This window comes from Pseudonaja textilis, chromosome 3 (assembly GCF_049901715.1).
Source record: "Pseudonaja textilis isolate UNSWEBS1 chromosome 3, rPseTex1.2, whole genome shotgun sequence".
NCBI lineage: Eukaryota > Metazoa > Chordata > Lepidosauria > Squamata > Elapidae > Pseudonaja > Pseudonaja textilis.
This window is the reverse complement of record NC_141992.1, coordinates 62,841,877-62,864,823: the sequence shown is the minus strand read 5'-3', so window position 1 is coordinate 62,864,823 and position 22,947 is coordinate 62,841,877. Positions and strand designations below refer to the sequence as shown.

Genomic DNA, 22,947 nt, shown 5'->3' with positions numbered 1-22,947 from the left:
GTATTTATTTCAGCTTCTTGAGTTATAAGGAAAGTCATAATTAAGGATTCCTCTTGAAAAGTTTGTTTGTTTGGAGAAAGAAGGCATTGATTAGGCACGCATTTGTCAGATACTTTATTGGTAAATTTCTGTGAATTTGGCTTGGGAGCAAGCGTTCACTGGTCCATGCTGCTTTGATCATTTTCACTAGCTCTTCCTGTGAGCTGACAAACTCCAGATGGTTTTGTCTTCTTTAGCATGTCATTCAAATCATTGCTTGGAAAATACGCTAAACATATTGTTGATGGAATCATCCACAGCATGTTTTCTGAATTCATAGAAAGAGTTAGCAGGAATAAGCAGAGAAATATGTGCTATTGTTTATATTGTGTTGCATAAATATGCCCGCAAATATAATGGCTAACTATTAACATTTACAATTATTTTATTCTTACAAATTTACTTTGGATGCTGTTTTTGGAACAAAATAGAAAATTTGAGCCAAGATTTCTAGTAAACTATAAGCAAAATACATATTAACAGGCATTTAGCAATCTGATATGCTCTGTAGCACAATGAAATACAATAAACTATTGGTTTAGAAATGGGACATGAAGAAAGAAAAACGTCTGAAAATTGCTGCTCATTGTTATGCTAGCAAATTCTTAGGATGGTCTGAATTACACAAAATTTAAAAATACAAGTTTATTAAGCAGTAGTTTTTTTGTTTTTCTCAATCTTACTCATGTTTACATTTACCAATTATTTAAACATAATGCTGTGTTTTCTATATACATTTAACTGATTTATTTATTATTTTCAGGATTCTGTGTCACTCCATAAGAAATTCATTGCTGATTGTTATTCAAGATTAGAAGTAAGAGTTATACCTCTTCTTTATTTCTTGTTTTATTTTGTTCTTGTACAATTCTAAAGTCATAATCAAATGCACCATAAAGTTCTTGAATATCAATAAATTGAGGAGTTGTAAATGTGGATTCCGGACAAAATTGCTTTAACTGTTAATTATAGCGTCAATGAAATATTTGCTTCATTGGCACCAAAGTTTAAGTATTGACTTACATCTCCTTTTTATTTTCCCAATATGGCCTCACAAGCCTTCAATTCCAAGTATATTTTTTACCATTTTTTACTCTGACTAACAAAATGGATTAATTAAGGCTACAGATTGCAAAGACTAAATTAATCAAGAACTGCTTTGTTTTGCTAATCATAGAAACTTGGCTTCATTCACTCATTCCAGATGCAGCTGTTGAGCTGGAAGGCTACATAGCTCACCGGCAGGACAGGAGTAGAGATTCTGGCAAGAGCAAAGGGGGAGGTATAAGCCTTTATGTGAACAAAAGCTGGTGTATTAGTACAAAGACTGTAGACAACCACCAGCCAATTGTAGCTCCCACCTCATTGTGGAGGAACAGGAAATGAAGAGCATTCTGAGGGCTGTGGACCCTAGAAAGGCTGCCAGTCCTGATGGCATCTCTGGCCGAGTGCTTAAACACTGTGCTGATCAGTTGGCTGGAGTTTTTACCAGGATCTTCAATTGGTCTTTATCCCAGTCCACTGTTCCATCTTGTTTGAAGGCTTCCACCATTGTTCTGCTGCCAAAGAAGTTCCCTTTCAATAACCTCAGCGATTACAGACCAGTGGCACTCACTCCTATCATCATGAAGTGCTTTGAGAAATTGGTCTGCCAGCACATTTCTGGTCTTCTGCTTACATTTGATAAATACCAGTTTGCATACAGAAGAAATAGATCTACAGAAGATGCTATAGCCATCACTCTTCATGCTGCTCTGATTCATCTAGAACAGCGGGGGGCGGGGGGGCTACGTGAGGATGCTTTTTGTAGATTTTGGTTCTGCATTTAACACAATTCTTCCACATAGACTAGTCTAAACTTCTGGACCTTGGCCTTTCTTATTCAATCTGCCTTTGGATTATAGATTTCCTGTCTGGCCGCTCACAGAGGGTCAGATTAGGTAATCAAACCTCTTCGGCCCTTATTCTTAACACTGGTACACCACAGGGTTGCGTGTTGAGTCCCTTACTCTATACTCTTTATGTGCATGACTGCATTTCCACTCACACTAGTAATACTATTACTAAATTTGCAGATGATACAACAGTGATAGAACTCATCTCCGGAGGGGATGAGTCTAGCTACCGAGTTGAGGTGGACCAGTTGCTTTCATGGTGTAGAGACAATAACTTGGTTCTCAACACCAATAAGACCAAGGAGCTTATAGTGGATTATAGAAGGAACAGATCAGACATCCAGCCCTTGCTTATCAATGGAGTGGAACAAGTGGCCAGTTTTAAGTTTCTGGGTGTTACCCTAAAAGAGGACCTGACCTGGGGTGCCCACACTGCAGCCCTGGTCAAAAGGTCCCAGCAGAGATTATACTACCTGAGGTTTCTCAGAAAACAACAACTGAATAAAAAACTGCTGGTGACCTTCTACCGCTGCACCATAGAGAGTATCTTAACTAACTGCACCTGTGTATGGTTTGCCAATTGCACAGTGGCAGATAGGAAAGCACTCCAGAGGGTTAAATGTCATTGCCCAGAAGATCATTGGTTGCCCTCTCCCCTCTTTGGAAGAGCTTTATAGCTCCCGCTGCCTTTAGAAAGTTCAAAACGTTCTCAAGATCCATCTCATCCTGGGAACCCCTTTTTTGAACTATTAACATTTGGCATACAGTACCGAATAATAAAAACAAGGACAAATAGGCTGAAAAACAGCTTCCATCCCAGGGCAGTAGCTCTTTTGAATTCTACTGTATAGTGCAATGTTGGTGTGGTGTTGGGGGTTTCTGATTCAATGTGTGGAGTGTGAAGGATGTGTGTTTGTGTTTATTTTCATGGTCATGATGTGCACTGTACAAGGTGCAATGACAATACAATAAACTAAACTAAACTAAACTCAGTGGTTGCCATTATCTGAATAGCCTTGAGTTTAGTTCAGCAGTAATGTTTTCCATTGTAGGCAGCCAGTTCAGCTCTTGGTGGTCCAACGCTGACCCATGCTGTTACCAGAGCTACCAAAATGCTGACAGCTACTGCAATGCCAACTGTGGCAACATCAGTACAATCTCCATACAGGTAAGCTTACACTTCCACAATACATAGACTCCTTCTCAATTCTCAGGACTTGCATACAAAATATTTAGAAATGACTTGTGGGTGTGTAAAAGATGCTTGAAGCTCAAAATGGCAATTTCATGTTTCCCAATCAATAAAATAAAGTGTATCTTGGAGTTCTGTGCCAAACCTGGAATAAAATACTCTTTAAGTTTTCCTGAATTAGGGACCAAACAGAGCTGTTATGATCTGTGCTATTTTCGGAGTTGCTCACCTTACGTCAGGGGTCCCCAACCCCCGGTTCATGGACCAATGCTGACATGCCAGCAAGCAGTCTGCACAAACAAGCAAAGCACCATTCGAAGGGCCACAGGAAACGTGCGTCCCCTTTGGTCCGCGAAAAAACTCACTCCATGGAACCAGTCCCTGGTGCCCAAAAAGTTTTTGGGGACTGCTGCCTTATGTGAATGGTGGGTTTTGTTTTCTAAAGAAATCCATAGAAGGCACAGATTCCAATCATACTTCTAAAATTAGGTGAGGGATGAGGTGCCCTTGGAGGGGACAGTTACATACATGATCAAAGTTCAGGAATGTTGTGGGGCAGAGAAAATGGACACTGTGTTCTTTGTTACAGATATATAACAATTACAAATAATGTAATCATTTGTATCTGTGTTTTCTTTTGCAATCCGGTAGTGAAATGCCAGAATGATAACATGTTTTGCAGAACTGTGACTAATAGCATTTTGTGCTGGTTAATGACCGCAATAAAGTTAAGGAAGGAATAGCATTAAATTTTCACATCACATAAATTCAAAGATCTGTTTAAACTATTGCTAGTTGAATCTGTGGCAAATAGATTCTGTGAATAAAATAACATTAACAATAGCAGAAATATACTTTTATGGCTTTTGGCCTGAAGTTTCCTCCTAATGTTCAAACATCTATGTGTTTGAGCATTAGGAAAAAACTTCAAGCCAAAAACTGTTAAAGTATATTTCTGCTCTTGTAAATGTCATTTTATTCACAGAATAAAATAAAATAAAGTAAATTGTTTAGATTGTGCTTCATTTGCTATATTCTGTTCTGTGGCAGTTTTTGAAGGCAGAAGCCGCAAAAGAGTCCTGAACAATTGTTTTCATTGTTTGCTGTGTAGCTTTCAAAAACAGTTAAAATGGCTAATTTGGGTGCACGGCTAAATTCAGAGTTTTTCTTAATGCACTGTCCTATTAATTCTGTTGAAACGGGCAAACACGTTATATTTAATTATTTGCCACCTGCAGTGTTAACAGGTTCTCAAGCTTATGAACATGCTTCTTCTTGATACATATTTTTATTCTATTAATGTGGATGTCTTATATTTCTACCTTACTAATGTAGTACGTTTGATACCAATATTATTCTGGAATAAAACTCATCCCAGATACAGAAAATATGGAAAACTTGTACTCTTTTCTTTTCTTTTGCTGTGAACCATTGGACAGACTGTACATAAAGGAAGAGATAAATATTGTAACTGAATCTTCATGTGTGATTCATTTCATTGATTGAAATAGTTTAGTATATTAAAATAATTGCTTCATGCTTTCCATATATCATTTGAGATGGGAGGGCTTTTCTACTCAATAATAGCCGCTCTTTTGTTTTAAAATATATACACTACTGTTTTTTAGAAATATCTTAAAATTGGCTCCTTATTTAATTGCTACCTTGGGCTTGAACACACATGTATGTATACATGTTATGACTCCCCTTCGAAATTCAAATGAACAAAACAGAAAGCAGCCGTTTCACAATTAAATCAAACGTAAAGAAGTCTTACAAGATAATGGCTGGCAGAAACCACAGCATAAATCTTTACTCTGTCCGGCAAACCAGTCCTGGCAATAAATCTCCAATCTCAGAGCTTCTTGCTGTAACGTCCTCACTCAAATAGTCACTTTGTTCCTGGCAAAATGTACCAGCCCAGCTGTGTCCTTTTATACTCATTGAGGCAACGTGCTAATTTACTGACTCACTCTCCTCATTCGCTCCAGCTGATTTTGCCTTCTCAACCGTCTTCTATTTTTTACATTTAACCACAAATTTTCCAAGTTCTCATCTTCACTAGAAGACTCTCTCAAAACTTCCCTGTCAGCCATTCCTGGCTGTTGATCAGATAAGGAACCAGAGGAGGTCAAAGGTCCTGACAATTCTAATACATCAGGTCTGTCGTCCTTTGTCACGTCCATCTCCTCATCCTGGTTATCAGTCCAATCACTAAGCCGTGCCAGCTCATATTTTTTGCCATGACCTCCTCACTTGAACTCATATCAGTCACAGGAGCTGAATCCAAGCCCGGAGCCACAACATATACATATATGTACTTAATACTATTTCATGATAAGACAAGTACTTATATTATGTAGCAGAAAACAACTCCAAGGTAATGCCACTTCTCTGAAAATGAAAATATTCTTCTGAAGCTCATTCAAATATCTGCTATTTAATCAAAAGTCATCCAAATATACATCTTTATAATGAATGTTCAATTCAAAATTAGTTCAAATATTGTTTGAAAGTTATCTAAATCTCTGCTACTTTAAATCTCTGCTACTCTAGGTCAACAAAACTTGTAATAATTGAGAGACTGCTACTTCTGGCAGAACGCTATGTTATCACAATAGAGGTAAAACAAACATACTTTTGTACAAATATTTGATTTACTGAATGCTTAGTTTATATCTAATTTGTTTCTATAATTGAATTCATTCTGCAATTTAATTCAAATAATTATACCTTAGTCCAACTTTAACGAATCTTGCTATGAGAATATGCCAGGACCGGGGGGTGGGGATGAGGGCAAGGACAAGTGTGATTAGAAAACAGTTTTAATAGCTGCAGATTTTATACATAAAGTCAATTTTCTGTGGGCAGAAAATGCCTGTCAAGAAAATGATGACAACTGACTCCTGGAATTATCAATAATAACTTTCAATTATCCTTTGTCATAATTGTATGAGTGATATTGGTTGCTTGTAGACCATTTTATTTAAGACATAATTTTTCATGAGCTGAAGCTGACTTCATCAAATACATGGAATGAGTTGACTAATGTGGTATTTAAATACATTGGGATGATGAAAGGAAGGGAAGAGAGTGGGAGACAGGATGCTTATGCTGATAGACGTTCCTTAGGAAGCAGAATACAAGTACCTATCAATTAAGAATGGGAATGTATTAAGAACCTGTTGTGAATGTTAAGTCCTTCTAAAATAGCTTAAAATCTTTTAATGTATATACGTATGTTCCTGTGATGAGCCAGGGTGTGGCACAAAAGCAACAAAGTCACAAAAGTAGGTCAAGTCCCTTTAATACCTCCAACTTGGCCCCCAATGTCCAGTTCTCGGCTGGAGAGAAAAACTCTCCCAAGAACAGTCTTTAAAGGGAAGAAATTCAGTCAAACCCAAAGTACATATAAATTATAAATAATAACCAACACAAACCATGCTGCAGCAATTAACGAGACAGGGCAGGATAAGGACTTGCAGACTTTGAAAAGATAACGAAACACACAGTTGGGATGATGCCAGAACCCAGATATGACTCAACAAAGATAATGCACGCTTTGCTTCTAGCAACTTTGCTGTGCATAGTTTGCCTTTTTAAACAGTTTTCCCAGCTGCAGCTAATGAAGGGGATCAGGGCCCTTTACTCCCCTGTAAACCACGTTACTCACGTTATTCCCTTCTCCGTTCCTCCCTCCATGCCCTAGGATGAAGAGGGGGTAGCCCGGGGTCGTTTTCTGAATGCCCAGCTGGCCTGTGCCTTTCCCGTTTCTTCCACAGCCACCGGAGCCACACTCCCATTCCCTGTCAGCTGCTTGATCTCCCCCTCAGAATCAGATTCCAACAGGGACATGACAGTTCCTATGTTTCCTACTCAGTTGTTCTAGCAAAGTTTATTTGTTCCAAACTCCCCATGAGCTCTATGATGAAATATCTTAGAAGTTTAAAATACTGCTGTCAACTTGAGTAAGTTTTGAGTCCAGATGACAAGCTAGTGCCCATTAATTCTTTTGTACAAGGTCTGGCCTGTTTGTCTTATGTAGAATCCAGAGAGCATTGCTGGCAGATGATGGCATGCATCACATTAGAAGAAGACATGTGAAAGCAATTCTAGCTTTGTGTGTAATAGTAAACATTAGTGTAGATGTGGGGTAAAGTAGACAGCTGGACTTGCTGCAAGGTATGGCTTTCCCATGCTGGTATTGTCCTGGTACTTGTAAGAATCTTCTTCAGGTTGGGTATGCAAGAATGGGCTTGCCACCAAAAACTATGAAAGTGTAAACATAGTGGCTGCAGATTATTATTGATGTGAGTAGTTGAGTTGTGAATAACAACCCAGCATATTCTGTTCTGCCGTCATACTGCAGCTAATAATTTAATAGGATCTCCCCTGGGAATTGGTATGTGTTGATCTGTGCACTGAGCTCACTGTGTGGATAGTTCAGCCTGGTTTATTTTTGCCAGTTGAATATCGCTGCCTGTCATGTAAATATTAATGTAATTATAATGGAGAGCCTGGTTATATGTTCTGGATTGAAGCAATATATTTCCTTTGTAACTGCATGTTGTCATAAATGAGGCCATTTGATTGTGGACCCAGCATGCTGATGAAGTAATATGAACAATATACATTGGTGCTTAAAAGTTTGTGAATCCTTTTGAATTGTCATTATTTTGCCTAAATATGATCTATGATATGTTCTCTATACAAGTAGCATAAGTAGATAAAGAGAAGCCAATTAAACAACTGAGTCAAAACTTATTCATTTATTTATTGAGTAAAATGATCCAAAGGTATATATTTAATTAGGTTAATTAGGTTCTCTTTCAGAGAGCACTTTATATATTTATATAAATATAGTCTTTCCTTCTGTCTATAGGATCTTTACTCTGTTCCTCGTACTATTCTACCTCATGGTGCCTCCTTTCATGGACATCTTTTAACTCTCAATGTTACATATGAGTCTACCAAAGATACATTTACAGTAGAGGTATGTAATTTTATAGTGTGGTAATAGTTCTAGGATTGCAGAATTTTCTAATTAAAAAAAGAGATTGATACAAGGGATAATATGTAACATGCTGAAAAACATGAGAACTTGAGAGAAGATGGAGCATGTTAATATGCACTTACACTTTTCATATGGTGATGACATGGTTGTCAATTGAGAGTATGAATTACAAAATTATCTTTATTTTTTACAGGCTCATAGCAATGAAACTATTGGAAGTGTCAGATGGAAAATAGCAAAATTATTGAATGCCCCTGTGGACAATATTCAGATCTTTGCCAACGATAGTTTGGTATGTTAATTGCTTATAAGTATATTTCAAGTTGCAATGTCTGCTAAATCTAAGGATTTTTTTTTTAATATTTCAGTTAACAGTGAATAAAGATCAGAAGCTGCTTCATCAGCTAGGCTTCTCTGATGAACAATCACTTACTGTAAAAACACTGGGAAGTGGAACTCCATCAGCAAGTTCTGCCGATTCTTCCAGCAGTGGTAGCAATGTCTTCAGTTCATCATATGCAATGGAACAGGTAAAGCATGAATCCACTGAAATGTGGATTACATATTTTTCATTAAGTTGTCGTGGTACAATCTGTCAGAGTTAGGTTTATGTCTATAGAGGTTTTCAGTCATCCAAGTCATGGCTATCCCAAAGGCGCTTTGAAAAAGTTAACTGTACTTTCTTGATGACTTCTCACTTCTCATCCAAGGAGCTTTTTCAGTTCTAACTAACTGGTGGGAAATCCATGAAGAAGTATAGCGTCTTCAGGAAAACTCAAGGAAGTCCAGTTTCCTTTTTGTCAGCACCTTTGGGAGAGAGTTACATTCTAATTTAAGAGATTGCATCTTCTATATATCCTTTTCTAGCATTGCTTTTTGGCAGATTAGCCAATTTTTATTAAATTGATTTTCTAAAATGAATTCTGCTCACCTATTATTTGCTCTCTAATATTGTTCCCTTTATGCAGATACAAAGTATATTGTTTAATTGATCACAATAATTTTTCTTTTTTTTAATATAAAAGATTTTTACTTTTTTTAATTTTACACATCTCTTCACATGAGCAACATGATTCTGGATTATAACACTTGTACATAGTCATACTTTCATTTCCATTAATCTTATATAATATCATCTCATATCATTATCCATTTCACTCATCTTTAAATAAATTTGCATTTCATATTTCAATTCATTAATTCAATATCAATTTCATTTCATTCACACATAGGTTTTCAATTCCTTATCCCCTATTATTTCCATTTTCAGCTTACCAGCTATTTTAATTTACGTACATTACACATCATTACTATCCTTAATTTTCTCTAAGCCAATGTATAATAAACAATCTAAAAAGAGTAAAAGTAAAATAAAGTCAATATATTTAGGATCCACATGGTATTTTCCATTCCCCTACTTTAATCATAATAAAATACTCTCATTGTACACTTCTAATATCCATTAAATAATCAATTGTATATTTTAAAATGTATATATTTTAAAGTATCCCCCCAGTAAATTGCTAAAATAACTTCTTAATATGTTTCATTTTATCTTCACTTTACTTATAATCATTAATAATCATATTTTTTCTTCCTTTCCACTTTGCCAAAGTTTATCTATATATTTTAATTCATTTCCATTCCCCTATTTTTAATCCTCCAAAGAAAGAGTTTATAACAGCATAATTCAAATACAATTCATATATATATATATATATATATGGTATTCAGCTTTGTTCGGGTATTTTCCCACGTCATTATAGTTGTGCTTTTAAAGTTGTAGCAACGTTTTGGCAGAATCTCATCTGCCGTCATCAGGCTTCTGTATTGTGTTCGTCTGTGAGTCAGGCTTTCTGTGAGTCAGACTTGGGCAACCAGGCACCCAGATGAAACCTAGCTTCCTAATCAATGATAGCCGTCCGTTTACTCGGAGCCAAGCCGCACTAAAAGCCTCCAATACAGGAAACGCAATGTTGCCAGCCAATCAAGACAAAAAAAGCTACAAAACAGACAGAAGATATTAGAAACACCAATCAAGCAGAACACAGCAAACTCCAAGACCAGTAAACACAGACCAAGACTCCCAACCAATCAGGATGAAGAAGAAACCATTCTGGCACAGCAGTAGGCTAGTACCAAATTTAAAACAGAAATGGCTATGAACATATGACTCACAGACAAACACAATACAGAAGCCTGATGATGGCAGATGAGATTCTGCCAAAACATTGCTACAATTTTAAAAGCACAACTATAATGACGTGGGAAAATACCCGAACAAAGCTGAATACCATACATGTAAGTACCCGCGAAAACTTAAGAAAAAATATATATATGTTATATATACATATATATATACACATACACATACACATACACATACATATACATGCATACATACATATACATATACATACATAGGTCTAGGTATGTTCAGGTCTTTTACTGTGTAAGATTGTAAGAAAAGACCCAAACACACCTAGACCTACATACCTGTACCCGTGAAAATCTATGAAAACATATACATACATACATATATATATAGTTATAGTTATATAGTTATAGTTATATATAGTTGTACAATCCTAAAATACTTCCCAGCAAGTTTTAGATTAAATACCCATATACATTCCCATGTGGTATCCCCCTTATAGATCCTTAACCCTTGTCGCTAAATTTTTCAGCTTTATTATTTCTTTTAATTTTAGCCAGCTTTCCCCTTTCTAAGTTTCCCTGGTCTGTCTTTTTTTTTCCTTCTGGTATTATTTTTATTCCCCTCTGCTGTCAGCCATGTTTTCCCCCACCATTTCCAGTTCTCTTTTTTGGGGTTTCTTCTTATATAATTCCTTCTTCTTAATCTTGGGAGCCTTATCTCTTTTATTTGTTGTCTCTGGTGTCAATGTCTCTATTTTAAATCCTTTTATATCCTTTGGCAATGGTCCTTGTTCTCCATATTCATCTGGGCTGTTGTTTCCCTCTTCCAACTCATCATCTCTGAGCTTTCTTTGTTCTTCTGCAAGCTGCAACACCATTACTTGTAAATCATTGTATCCAGCAATTTCTTTCTTTCTTTTAACATACCTCTCACAGTTTTCAGCTCCAAACTTAAATTCTTTACCTATTTCTTCAATTTCTTTATTAAAGATCAAGTTTTTCTATTATAGTCCTTGCCAAAAGTTTCTGTTTCTCACACTTTCTCTTTCTTCTGTTTTCTTGTCATAGCCAACCTCCAGCAGTCCCAAAATGTTGTATTCCTTTATATTTTACTATAGTCCCCTCTTTAAAAAAAAAACTTCCAGGGTTTTTGTTGTATTAATAATCCTTTATTCCATTTCTTCTTTCTTTAAAATATTTATGCGACCAGTAATTTTCCATAAAAACATAAAAGAGAAAAATCTTTAACCATTAGGTGGTGCTCTATATCACTTTCTTTTCAAAGTTTTTTTAATTCTCTTTTCCGTAGTATTAATATTAATTTTTATCCATTCCAAATAAGTCCAGCATTTTCTCCAATGCCTAATTAATGTCCAATTCTGTATATTAGTTCAAATTTAATCTGATTTCATATAATTCTTTTATTTCCGGTTTTTCCTTTACCTTCCTCTTATTCTCCGTTCACCGCTACCATTCTTCCAAGCGAGGACTCTTTCTTTCCGCTTTTGGGGTTTTCAAAAAAAATATTCAAAGTCTTTTATCCAGTTACACGCCGCTCACCACTTCCACTCTCCAGCACAAACTTAGGTCCCAGCAGCTTCCCATTTTCAGGGCAGCCATTAAACTACCGCTTCTCCCTGTCTTCTAGCGGAGTTTACCAAGCCAGGGAGATGCGGCTCCCCTCAACCCAGCTGGCAGTCTCCCCCTCTTCCCCCACCCCTACAAGGTGGGTCAGATGGTTCTGGTCCCTCGGGGACCCATCCAACAGGGCAAGCATGGATCAAAGCCACGCACGATCGCAGTCTTCAACGGAAACGCCACCGGAAGTCCACAATAATCTTTTCATAGTACATGCATTTGGGCATCTCAGTCATTTGTTTCCTGGAAAATCCCAAGTTGCTCATGAAGCTTAAAAAATCTCTAGAAAGGTGGTGAGAGCTGATGTTCTGAAAGTAAGATGAGAATTAATTATTCATTAATTAAGAACCTTGGCAAAGCCAGCATGAAAGATTGCCACCTTGCTGTTGTTTTAGTTTTTTATGCTTCTTTACTTAAACATAGTTTCACTAGAATTTCGGAAACAAATGCATCCAAATTGTTTGAAATAATGCCAAATGTAAATAACAAGGTGGGAAATGGTAAATCAGGAGCTGTCCTTAAAATATTCAAAAAGAAATATTTCATCCCAGAACTTGGATAATTCAGAACTCAGAAATGTAATTTTCTGCTAATTATGTTGTTTTTATTTTAAAAAAACAGTGATAGTTGCCCTGATTTCTTTGCAGATTCATATTAAGTGTTTAATTTGAGGAGATAGCTGGATGTTGGTGTAAAAAGTCTTATGCTGGAAAAGGAAGGAAGACTATGTCTTTAGACCAAGTTTTAAATGTATAATGCTGTATTTAAAAATAAGATTGTTTAAAAGAGATGAAAGAACTCACAATATATTCTTTAATCCTTAGGAAAAATCCCTTCCTGGTGTAGTAATGGCCCTTGTATACAATGTATTTGATATGCTTTATCAGCTTGCTAACCTGGAAGAGCCAAGGTAAGTTAAGCATTGTTAATGTAGTATGGAAATGCTGTGGCTGCAGAGTTTAAAGAGATATATTCTTTGAAAACATGTGCAAATACTCACAGACTGTCCTCCAGGAGAAACCTAAGTGCATGATGTATTTTTTTAAAATTCTTCAGGATTACTTTGAGAGTTCGGAGGCTTCTTTTATTGATTCCTACTGATCCAGCTATTCAGGAAGCTCTTGATCAATTAGATTCACTTGGACGAAAGGTACCAATTGCCAACCAGAAGGATAAAAACTAATAATAATCAAATTTTACTACTTACTTTTCATACTGAAATTAATGAAAAGAGAACTAGAATGATATTAATTGACTGTAATGAGCTGAAATAAGTTGAAGCGATGCAACCCATTAGTTCTTATGGGATAAAATGTAAGCTATCACTGGCTACATTAAAATGATTTATAATAGTTTGGATAAAATGGAATATTGATTTTGCAAAGTGGGTATTCCCTATTTGCTCAATATGAGTACTTCATTTCTCGAGATTCATAAAGTGTGTCCAATGTATTTACTACCACTGGAACTGGAAAATAGTGCAGTGTTGGCATAGCTGTGCATTAGCTGGCAAATCTCCCCTAAAACTATAGCAGAATTTATTATCTTTAATGTATGTCTGTTTAAGTTATAGGCTCATTTAATATAATCTTAATACTCCTGGCTGAACTGCCTTCCTAAGCCAGCAGCCAACAGGCACTGAATCCTAAATATATTCCATATGCAGTTTAATCTAAGATTAATCTTAGGCAAAGATTACTTTGGGGGGGAAGCAGATTACAGGATAGTCTATTTATATATAATGAGTTTGGGGGCTCTTAAGCAATAAATTTTGTTTAAAATGTAATGAGTGTTTTTGCAACTTTGTTAGGGTTTATAAGTGCTTTATGTAAGGTTGTTTTAAACACTGAGAGTTATTTATAATAATTTCAAAGACCATGTAAGAATACGCTTATACTCATTTTTTCTGTGCTTTTTTTCTTAGAAAACACTGCTCTCTGAAACAAATGCTCAGTCTTCAAAATCTCCTTCTCTGTCTGCAAAACACCAACACCAGCCTAGTGCGGCTTCAATACTTGAAAGTCTTTTCAGATCTTTTGCTCCAGGAATGTCTACCTTTAGAGTGCTTTATAATCTTGAGGTAGGAATGAAATTGTGGCTAGAGAAAGGTCAAACTCAGACTTATAACATATGTTTTGCCTAGTTGTACAGTTCCCATTATCTTCAGTTTTCTGTCTTTTAAAAAAAAAACTATGGGAAACTGTCAGTCAATAGAAAAGGTACTAGGTTAACTAGAGCAATGTTTACTTGCTAGGAAACTTCTTAATACCATAAAATAATACTTTTATTCAATGCTTGCTATGACACTATAGCAAAATTTGGTAGATTTGCAATTATTCTTATTTATAGTAATGAAGGTATTTGTAATAAGTCTGGTTACTGTAATGCAGTATAGAGCAATCAATTTTAAAATAAAACTTTTCATAAACCAGAAGTAAACAACATAATCGAACTTAGTCCACTCCTTTGAACTATAATTTGTACCATCCTTATCTCTGGTCCGGCTGCCTAAAAATGAATAAGAATGTAAGTCCAGCTTTTAAAAAAAGCACCAATTTCCCTATTTTATATTAGTGCCATGTTTTTGGTTTAGCTTATCTTTTTTTACATTCCCCTCAGAGATTCTGCAAGCAAATAGCTCTTTATTGTTTGCCTTGTATTGATGATACATAATTGCTCCTTGAAATGGGTGTTTGGTACTGAATTAAACTTAACACACTAAAAGCTTTGTTAATGTTCAAGAAGCTACATTATTACTTCTATTGATTCCCTTCCTGCTCACCATTGTAACCGGTGAGTGGGAAGTGGATCAAAAGGACCCTTTGAATTCAGATTTTTTAAAAATTGCATAATATTCTGAATAGTATTCAACAGTAGATATTGCTGCCTATTGCCAAGTAGGAAATCATGCAAACTATTTGGTGAGATGGGTTTAATTGCCTGTTTTTGAAATTATGAATATTTTTAGGTATTGAGTTCCAAGCTAATGCCTACAGCAGATGATGAAATGGCAAGAAATTGTGCCAAATCGTTTTGTGAAAACTTCCTTAGAGCAGGAGGCTTGAGGTTGGTTTTTAAATATTTCAATCACCCTGAAGGGTTACCTAAGGTCAAACTGTCAAATGTTTACAAGTCAGTTGAAATTAAATGTAACTTAATTTTTGGGCAACTGTTATAGGAAGATAAGTTACTTTGTCTTACTAATTCATTAGTTTATATACAATTCTTACTTTCTAAGTAGATTTCAAACCTACATACATGGTAGGGGTCAATTGTACGGAAAGTATTTGTCTTCTCTTTTCACTTATAGGTCTTTTGTAAATAAGTGTCTATAGGGGTACCAACTATAACTGACTCTCAGTCTTTAATTTGGTCCTAACCTCTGCATAACTGTTATGAGGCTGATATCAGAAAATAAGTCCCATTACAAGAAAAAAAAAATGAAGCTGTTATTTAAAGAATTGTGTGATAAATGGTACCTGTTTTCCAAAACATAGTTTTGCTGAAATTTGAAGTTATCACAAGTGTCAAGGTCATTAAGGAAACCATGCTAACATTGAACATATTCCTGTATATATTTGGTTAGTTGCCCAGTATTGTGGCTTGTAAAACTATAAGGATTACGCAGGGAAGATGATGAGGATTCTCAATCATCCAGGTAGAGATATCTGGAAATTGAGTCCTGCAACTGGACTTCATTTCTTCTTGGTTTGAAATATTTCACTGCTTATCCAAATAGACTGAAGAAACTACTTGGATAAACAGCGAAACGTTTCAAACCAAAAAGAAAAATCGAGTTGCCATGGCTCAACTTTCAGACATTAGACAGAAATGTTCCAGAAATGTTAACTACTGTATCTCATATACAGCTTAGCAACTGAAGTACAGTGAATACATTCATTCTTCAGGGAAAGGAGAGGAAGGAAGGAGTATTACTTTGTGTATACCAATAAGTAGAATTTTATATCATTGGAAGCAGAACATTTGGGGACAGTAACATAAAATTAATTCTGTCAAGTATTATAGTGATCACATGAATCATTTAGCAGACTTTTGTTTGTAAGAATTGGTGTGATTTTTCATGCAGTTCAACAAGCACAGTTCAGTTTTGATACCTTGTTGTGAAAATAATCTGTCTCATCACTAGTTTTCTACACATTTAATTTTATTACTTAAAGAAAGCTAATGATTTTGTTTTCTAGTTTGGTAGTGAATGTCATGCAGAGAGATTCCATCCCCTCAGAAGTGGACTATGAAACCAGACAGGGAGTATATTCTATCTGTTTGCAGCTAGCAAGGTATGTGCTTGATTTGCTCAGAAATTTGTAATATACTGAATAGTTTGGTCTTAATGTAGTCAGTGCTCTTCATAGTTCAAACGGCACATTTTTTTGTGTGTAGGTTTTTGCTTGTTGGACAAACAATGCCAACTTTATTAGATGAAGATGTGGCTAAATATGGAGTAGAAACACTTTCTTCACGGCCTTTCCGTAATGTGACTCGGCAAACTACCAGGCAGATGTCCATTTGTGGAACTCCAGAGAAGTCTTCATATCGGCAACTGTCTGTTTCAGACAGGTCCTCCATTAGAGTAGAGGAGATAATTCCTGCTGCACGAGTCGCAATACAAGTAAGTAATACCAACAGCTCTACTAAAATAAAAGGTTACATAATTTTTGTGTAGAATGTTAATAGACTGGTCCCAACAACAGTCCTCTTGTGATTACCCGAAATGTCACCTTGCCTTTTTTATTTCAAGCAACAAAGAATTTCCTTTTTCTTTACAGACAATGGATGCCAGTGACTTCACATCTACAGTCGCTTGTTTCATGCGACTCTCATGGGCAGCAGCTGCAGGACGCCTTGATCTGGTGGGAAGCAGCCAGCCAATAAAAGAAAGCAACACCTTGTTTCCTGTTGGGATTCGTAATCGGCTTAGCAGCTCAGGTACTGCATTCCCTTAATATAATTGAAAAACCAGAGAGTTTGTTCTCCATAAGATATTTGACTCTACCATTAACTAATTCAGTCCAAACCTGAGAAATGTAAGACTGAAAAGGAAGATGCTTTTACATGATCTTCTCTTCAATCTATTGCAGGAAGCAATTGCAGTTCAGGAAGTGAAGGGGAACCAACCACTCTACATGCTGGAATCTGTGTAAGGCAGCATTCAGTATCCACCAAAGATGCACTGATTGCTGGAGAGGCTTTGTCTCTCTTGGTTACATGTCTACAACTTCGTAGCCAACAGCTAGGTAAGCTTGTGGGAATCTGTTACACTGTTATATTTAATGTCACTTCCATTAATAATTGTGCTACATCAAGTGAGTCCTATTATATTGTGAAGATTCAATCCAAACTTCCCAAATGTTGCTTTCATCCTTTCCTTGTTTCTATTAATGCTTGCATTTTGCTGTAAGATCATGTACTTGCTCGGGGTCTTGGGAATTGGTCAGAACATAACTTATATGATATAAATGCTATATACAGGTGTCCTCGACTTATGACCACAATTGAGCCCCAAATTTCTGTTGCTAAGTGAGACAGTTGTTAAGTGAGCTTTGTCCCATTTTACAACCTTTCTTACCAAGTTGTTAAGGGAATCACTGAGGTTGTTAAGTTAGTATAACAGTTGTTAAGTGAATCTGGCTTCCCCATTGACTTTGTCAGAAGGTTGCATGACATTGGGACATGGCAACTGTCATAAATACATGCCAGTTGCCAACCACCCAAATTTTGATCCTGTAACCAAGGGGATGCTGCAGCAATCATACATGTGAAAAACAATCATAAGTCACTTTTTTCAATGCCATTACAACTACAAATGGTCACTAAACAAATGGTTGTGAATCAAGGACCATCTGTGTGCATATTTTCTGAAATGACATATTAATGCTAATAGTATAAAATTATGCAACGTATTTCAATAAAACACTTTGAATGTGTTTTATCTTAGGATCTTTCTACAATCTCCCTTGTGTTGCTGATTTTATCATAGACGTACTGCTGGGTTCACCAAGTGCTGAGGTGAGTAATTTGTGTTTCTGTTTCAATTTTTTTTTTTTCAGAACATTGGCAACATAAGCATCTTTTACATGGAAAGATCTGTAAAAGGGACAAGTGATAAATATTTTACTACTGACATAAGCTAGTTTACACGATTGATACATGCTGCATATAACTCCTAAGATAAGACAGCTGCACTTGGGTGAGGACACACATACATTACATTATTTTAAATGTTATTAATGCATGTATACAAGTTTAAAATCAAAAATATATTTGCTTCATGCAGAATGTAACTTGTCAGCATTTCTTGTATAGAAAAATTTATCTAGTTAGAAATGTATTTAATCTTAGTTCTATTTAATTTTATTGTTAGCATGGTGGTATAGCTTTTTTTTTAAAAGATATCAATTGATTTCTGGTTTGTAGACCATTAACAAGGGAGACTGTAATGGTTGGTGGTAGAACTGCCAATCAAAATTTTGAAACCAAAAAAGGAGCTTAGTTGGGGTAGCACAACAGAAAGGTAGCACAGTAAAAGAAAAGAGCCATAAAAGGCATTTCAGATGAATCCATGCTAAAAAGCTTAGTTTGATGTGCAGTGAGCAAAATGTGAAACTGGTTTTCCAAATTCCTAAAGCACTTCTGTTTCAAAAGGTTTGTGACCAGATATTTGCTTTTCTTTTTTCCAGATTCGTCGTGTTGCCTGTGATCAATTATATACCCTTAGTCAGACAGATACATTGACTCATCCTGAGGTTCAGAAACCCAACCAATTTCTCTTGAGTGTCATTCTTACAGCACAGCTGCCCCTTTGGTCACCTACCAGCATTATGAGAGGAATCAACCAGAGGTAAGCTGGAGACATGAGTTCAACATAAGCATTTGTCTGAAATGTATATTTAAATGAAAATAACTTGGCAAGGGAAGCAAAATACCTAAGTGCTAGAAATGAACTGAATGCATTCAATCTCCTGTGGAAATGATGCTGTCATATAGAAATTGTTGGGCCTTACACTTATTTCTTCATGTAAGATCTTTTTAAATGGACAGTTGAAGAAAGTGATTTGTGATAGCCTTTTGCCAAGTTAATATATTCTTAACTATGTGTATATAATATGCACAAACAAAATAGGTCAAGCTAATAATTATGAATTGGATTCCTTCCCTTTATTCGTTGTTGTGATGTTCCATAACACAGGTTTCTAAATAGCTTCCATTTAGTATAGTAAAATAAAATAAGGTGTTAAATCTTAAATGTTAAGTCAAAACAATATCAGCAAAAAATAACTGTAAAGGGAAACAGACAGAAGATAGACTTTAAACTGGTTTCAGATTTGGGGAATATTATCTACCAAGAAAGGGGTGCTGTGGAAGGATTGTTGACCAGCTAGACCATTATTATCTTTTGGTATAATAGAATCACTGAATGAGTGGTTGTTAAGTAAAAACTGTCCGTATAAGTTAAGTTCTCCTAGAAAAAAAGGAGACCTTGTTTCAGGTCCACCTTTACCTGTAAAAAGTCACTAGATAACTTTAAGATAATTATCTCTCAGCCCAAATTATCCATGGTTTAATATAGAAGAAGTGAAACATGGGAGTACTATTATGCTCTCCCCCCTCCACACCAAGGTCATGAGAAAGATAGGGTCGTATGGTGGATAAATGGATTTCAGTCCTTTAACTGTTCAGTATCCTCCTCTACTGTTGAAAGAATCAAATTTAACATTTCCTGTGGGACTGCTGATATGTTGGCCAATTTAGTATTTATCAATATAATCTTTGCTGATGAATGGATTTATTGAAAATCCCAGGACAGATTTCTGCCAAAACAATCCTTTCGAGAGTCTTCAGTGCCAAGTCTGAGATCATTTAATTACTTCAAGAGAGAGGTGATAAGTTGTAGTAACACATAGCAGCATCTCAAGTTGTAGTAACACATAGCAGCATCTCCAGTTGTCCTAAATTGGAACATTGCTTTGTAAGCCAGTCTCTACATTTCAGTCTTTTTAAAATTATGGTTACAGTTTTAGTTTAAAAGTGTCATTCTGTTGAACATCCAGGAATAGCTTTAAAAAGCATTAAAACAAGTAGCAAATCCTAGGGTTGTTTTAAATGAAGATTTTAAGCTGTTGTATTTTTGTAAACACAATATAGGTCAATTTTAAGTTCCTAGTTACAAAAATTACAAGAAAAATGCAACTTTTATTTTTTTTAATATAAAACATGCATGTCTGGATCCATTCACTCAAAGTAAAAAGTTTTATGAGAAAGCAATATATGTATAAGTAAAGATTTCTACAAATTATGTCATATGCTTATAAGAATCTTAATATTAATTGCTTGAATTCATTTTTAGACACTTGTCCCAATGTACAGAGTACTTTGATCTTAGATGCCAATTATTGGACGATCTTACATGTAAGTAGTAGAAACTAAAACAGCTTTAAATAGCAAAACAAAACGTTCTTTATCCAAAAGATAGAATTAGAATTGTGATAGGTATAAATCATTTATTCCGAAAAAGCTAACTGAGATTATTTTATTCTTACAAGTTTTCTTTGTGAACTTTGTCCTAAACTCTCTGTCATTTAATTCAAAATCCAAGCAGACCAAGCAGAAGAATAGCAGTATCTGCTAATCCCACTTTTAAGGCTAAGGAAATAAACTCTTCTATCGATAAAAATAACATCTTTCTAGAGCTTTAATAAGTAGCCAGAATAATTCTGAGATTCTTTAAACTAACGATACAGAAGCTATTTAAAACTATATTTAGTTATATAAACTATATCAGTAAATGGAAAAACTATACCTTTTCAATAACTATTTCTTTAAAAGTTTTTAAGATGTGAAATTATTGTAATAATGTAAATTGTCATATTTGATTCTGATAGCAGGACCACATTCAAAGTAAAAGCTCTCAGTCATGTCATTTTTAAGGAGTGGAAGTAGGTTAATTTTTAAACTAAAAATGCTTGTTTTATGTTATATACCTTAAATTAGCATTAGTGTTGATTTCAATTATGTTTCTCTTTGGACTATTTGAATATAGAGGCATGCTTACTATTTTCCTTTTCCCCCTTCCTTTGTTTTGTTTTTATTACATAGCTTCAGAAATGGAACAATTAAAAATTAGTCCAGCTATCATGTTGGAGGATGAAATCACTTGGTTGGATAATTTTGAACCTACTCGTGCAGCTGAGTGTGAAACTAGTGAAGCTGACAATGTGTTATTGGCAGGACATTTAAGGCTTATTAAGACTCTTCTCTCACTTTGTGGAGCAGAAAAGGAAATGTTAGGTAACTATTACTTTCCACAATTCATATTTTAATTTCATTGTAATTCGCAATCATTTACTTTTTTGCAAAATTAAATGTAAATACAACTTTGGTTAAAAAAATAAGACATTCTGCTACTATCAGTATCATCTTTGTTTTTTGGAAAATAATCTTATTGTGCAGAAGCTTGCAGGTAAATATTTAAAAAACAGAGTGCTACTATATGGGAATTTTACTTTTTCAGCATAGTGTATAAAATGATACAATCAATACAGTGCACTAAATCAAATACAAAGAAGTTTATTTCTATTATTATTTCTGTGTTTATATCTGTGTTTGTGTCTGTATGTATATAATATAGATACATAAGGATATAAACACAATAAATGTTTTGTAGGAAATCTATGCAAATGAGATTAAAATATTATTTCCAGGATAGATACCTAGAGAACAAAGGGGTGGTCTTTAGAATAGCATTCCAAGTCCCACTAGAAAAATATCAAAGTTCCTCCTTCAAAGTTAGTGGAAGATTTCTGACAGAGGCTTCCCCTGCATATTTCCTGCCTCTGAACGTTTGAAAAGCCCCCCATCCCACAAGATAGATAAGGAATCTTATGTATTCCTTTGCTATACTTAAAATGCTGGCAAAAGTTTTACATATGATCAAGAGCTAGTACTATACCTATTTGGATGCATGGGTGGTTGGACTGAAATTCAAACTTTGAAAGTGCTCAACAGGTTTTCTAACTTTAAAGGAACATTTTAATATGATATAGCATAAATACAAGGTCCTCAAATTTCAACTGTTTGTTTAGTGACCATTTGACGATGCAACATCACTGAAAAAAGTGATGTGTGACCATTTTCACACTTGCAGCATCCCTCTGGTTATGTGATCAAAATTCAGATGCTTGGCAACTGATTCATATTTACAGCAGTTGCAGTGTCCCAGAATAATGTGATCCTCTTTTGTGACTTTGTGACAAGTGAAGTTAATGGAGAAGCCAGATTTGAACCTGGAAAACAATATGAAAAATACATGTTCTTTGATCACCTGTGGATCTAGCAACATACCAGTCTGTTCTATAAATGCTTTCTGCAAACATGTTAATGCTTAGCTAGTAATAATACTTTTGCTTTTTACATAGGTTCATCTTTGATCAAACCATTATTAGATGACTTTCTCTTCCGAGCATCTAGGATTATCCTGAATAGTCATTCTCCCGTTGGCAGCATTGCTGTTTCTCAACAGGATTTTCACCCAAAGTAAAGCATATATTAGTGTATTGGTGTAGTAAAGAATAATGTATAGGGGATGGGGTGTATTATGTTAGTTGTTCAATCAACTCTGTCCTTGTGTAAATCAAAATGGGGCCTTCTCATTTTTAAATGTCTGCATTTCCTATCATTCACTCTGTTATCTTCATTCTGAAATTAAATAACTAAAATAAATGTCCTCAAGAAGGTTACTAAGGAGTTTCATGGTATCATCATTATAAATCCATCCTAGGTCAGTTATTAATATTCACCTACCTTAACAAATACCTTTGCAGAATGAAACTACGCTGGTTGTCAGAAGCAAGAGCTCTCTTAGCTATGATAGCCTGCTTTTGCCTCTGCTATTCTTTGGGAAACAAGCAAAAATATTCTACAGTTTATGTAGAGAGAATGTGGAATGGATGTTAAATTTAATTGTGCTTTTACTTTTTTAATTATCTTGTTCTTAT

General features: G+C 35.3%; 1 protein-coding gene across 2 annotated transcripts in view; it reads left to right on the top strand.

The window, feature by feature from the left end:
* USP24 (ubiquitin specific peptidase 24) overlaps positions 1-22,947 on the top strand; it is an 81,644-nt gene that overhangs the window by 32,353 nt on the left and 26,344 nt on the right. For both annotated transcript variants that reach the window (XM_026707154.2, XM_026707155.2), the window contains exons 22-40: positions 803-856; positions 2,987-3,102; positions 5,683-5,749; positions 8,009-8,119; positions 8,334-8,432; positions 8,509-8,670; positions 12,760-12,845; positions 12,992-13,085; positions 13,860-14,015; positions 14,904-15,001; positions 16,138-16,233; positions 16,337-16,565; positions 16,723-16,882; positions 17,035-17,190; positions 17,892-17,962; positions 18,634-18,794; positions 20,301-20,362; positions 21,050-21,241; positions 22,369-22,486. In XM_026707154.2, coding sequence (XP_026562939.2) covers positions 803-856; positions 2,987-3,102; positions 5,683-5,749; positions 8,009-8,119; positions 8,334-8,432; positions 8,509-8,670; positions 12,760-12,845; positions 12,992-13,085; positions 13,860-14,015; positions 14,904-15,001; positions 16,138-16,233; positions 16,337-16,565; positions 16,723-16,882; positions 17,035-17,190; positions 17,892-17,962; positions 18,634-18,794; positions 20,301-20,362; positions 21,050-21,241; positions 22,369-22,486 — 2,288 coding nt within the window. The remainder of the gene's footprint in view (positions 1-802; positions 857-2,986; positions 3,103-5,682; positions 5,750-8,008; positions 8,120-8,333; positions 8,433-8,508; positions 8,671-12,759; positions 12,846-12,991; positions 13,086-13,859; positions 14,016-14,903; positions 15,002-16,137; positions 16,234-16,336; positions 16,566-16,722; positions 16,883-17,034; positions 17,191-17,891; positions 17,963-18,633; positions 18,795-20,300; positions 20,363-21,049; positions 21,242-22,368; positions 22,487-22,947) is intronic.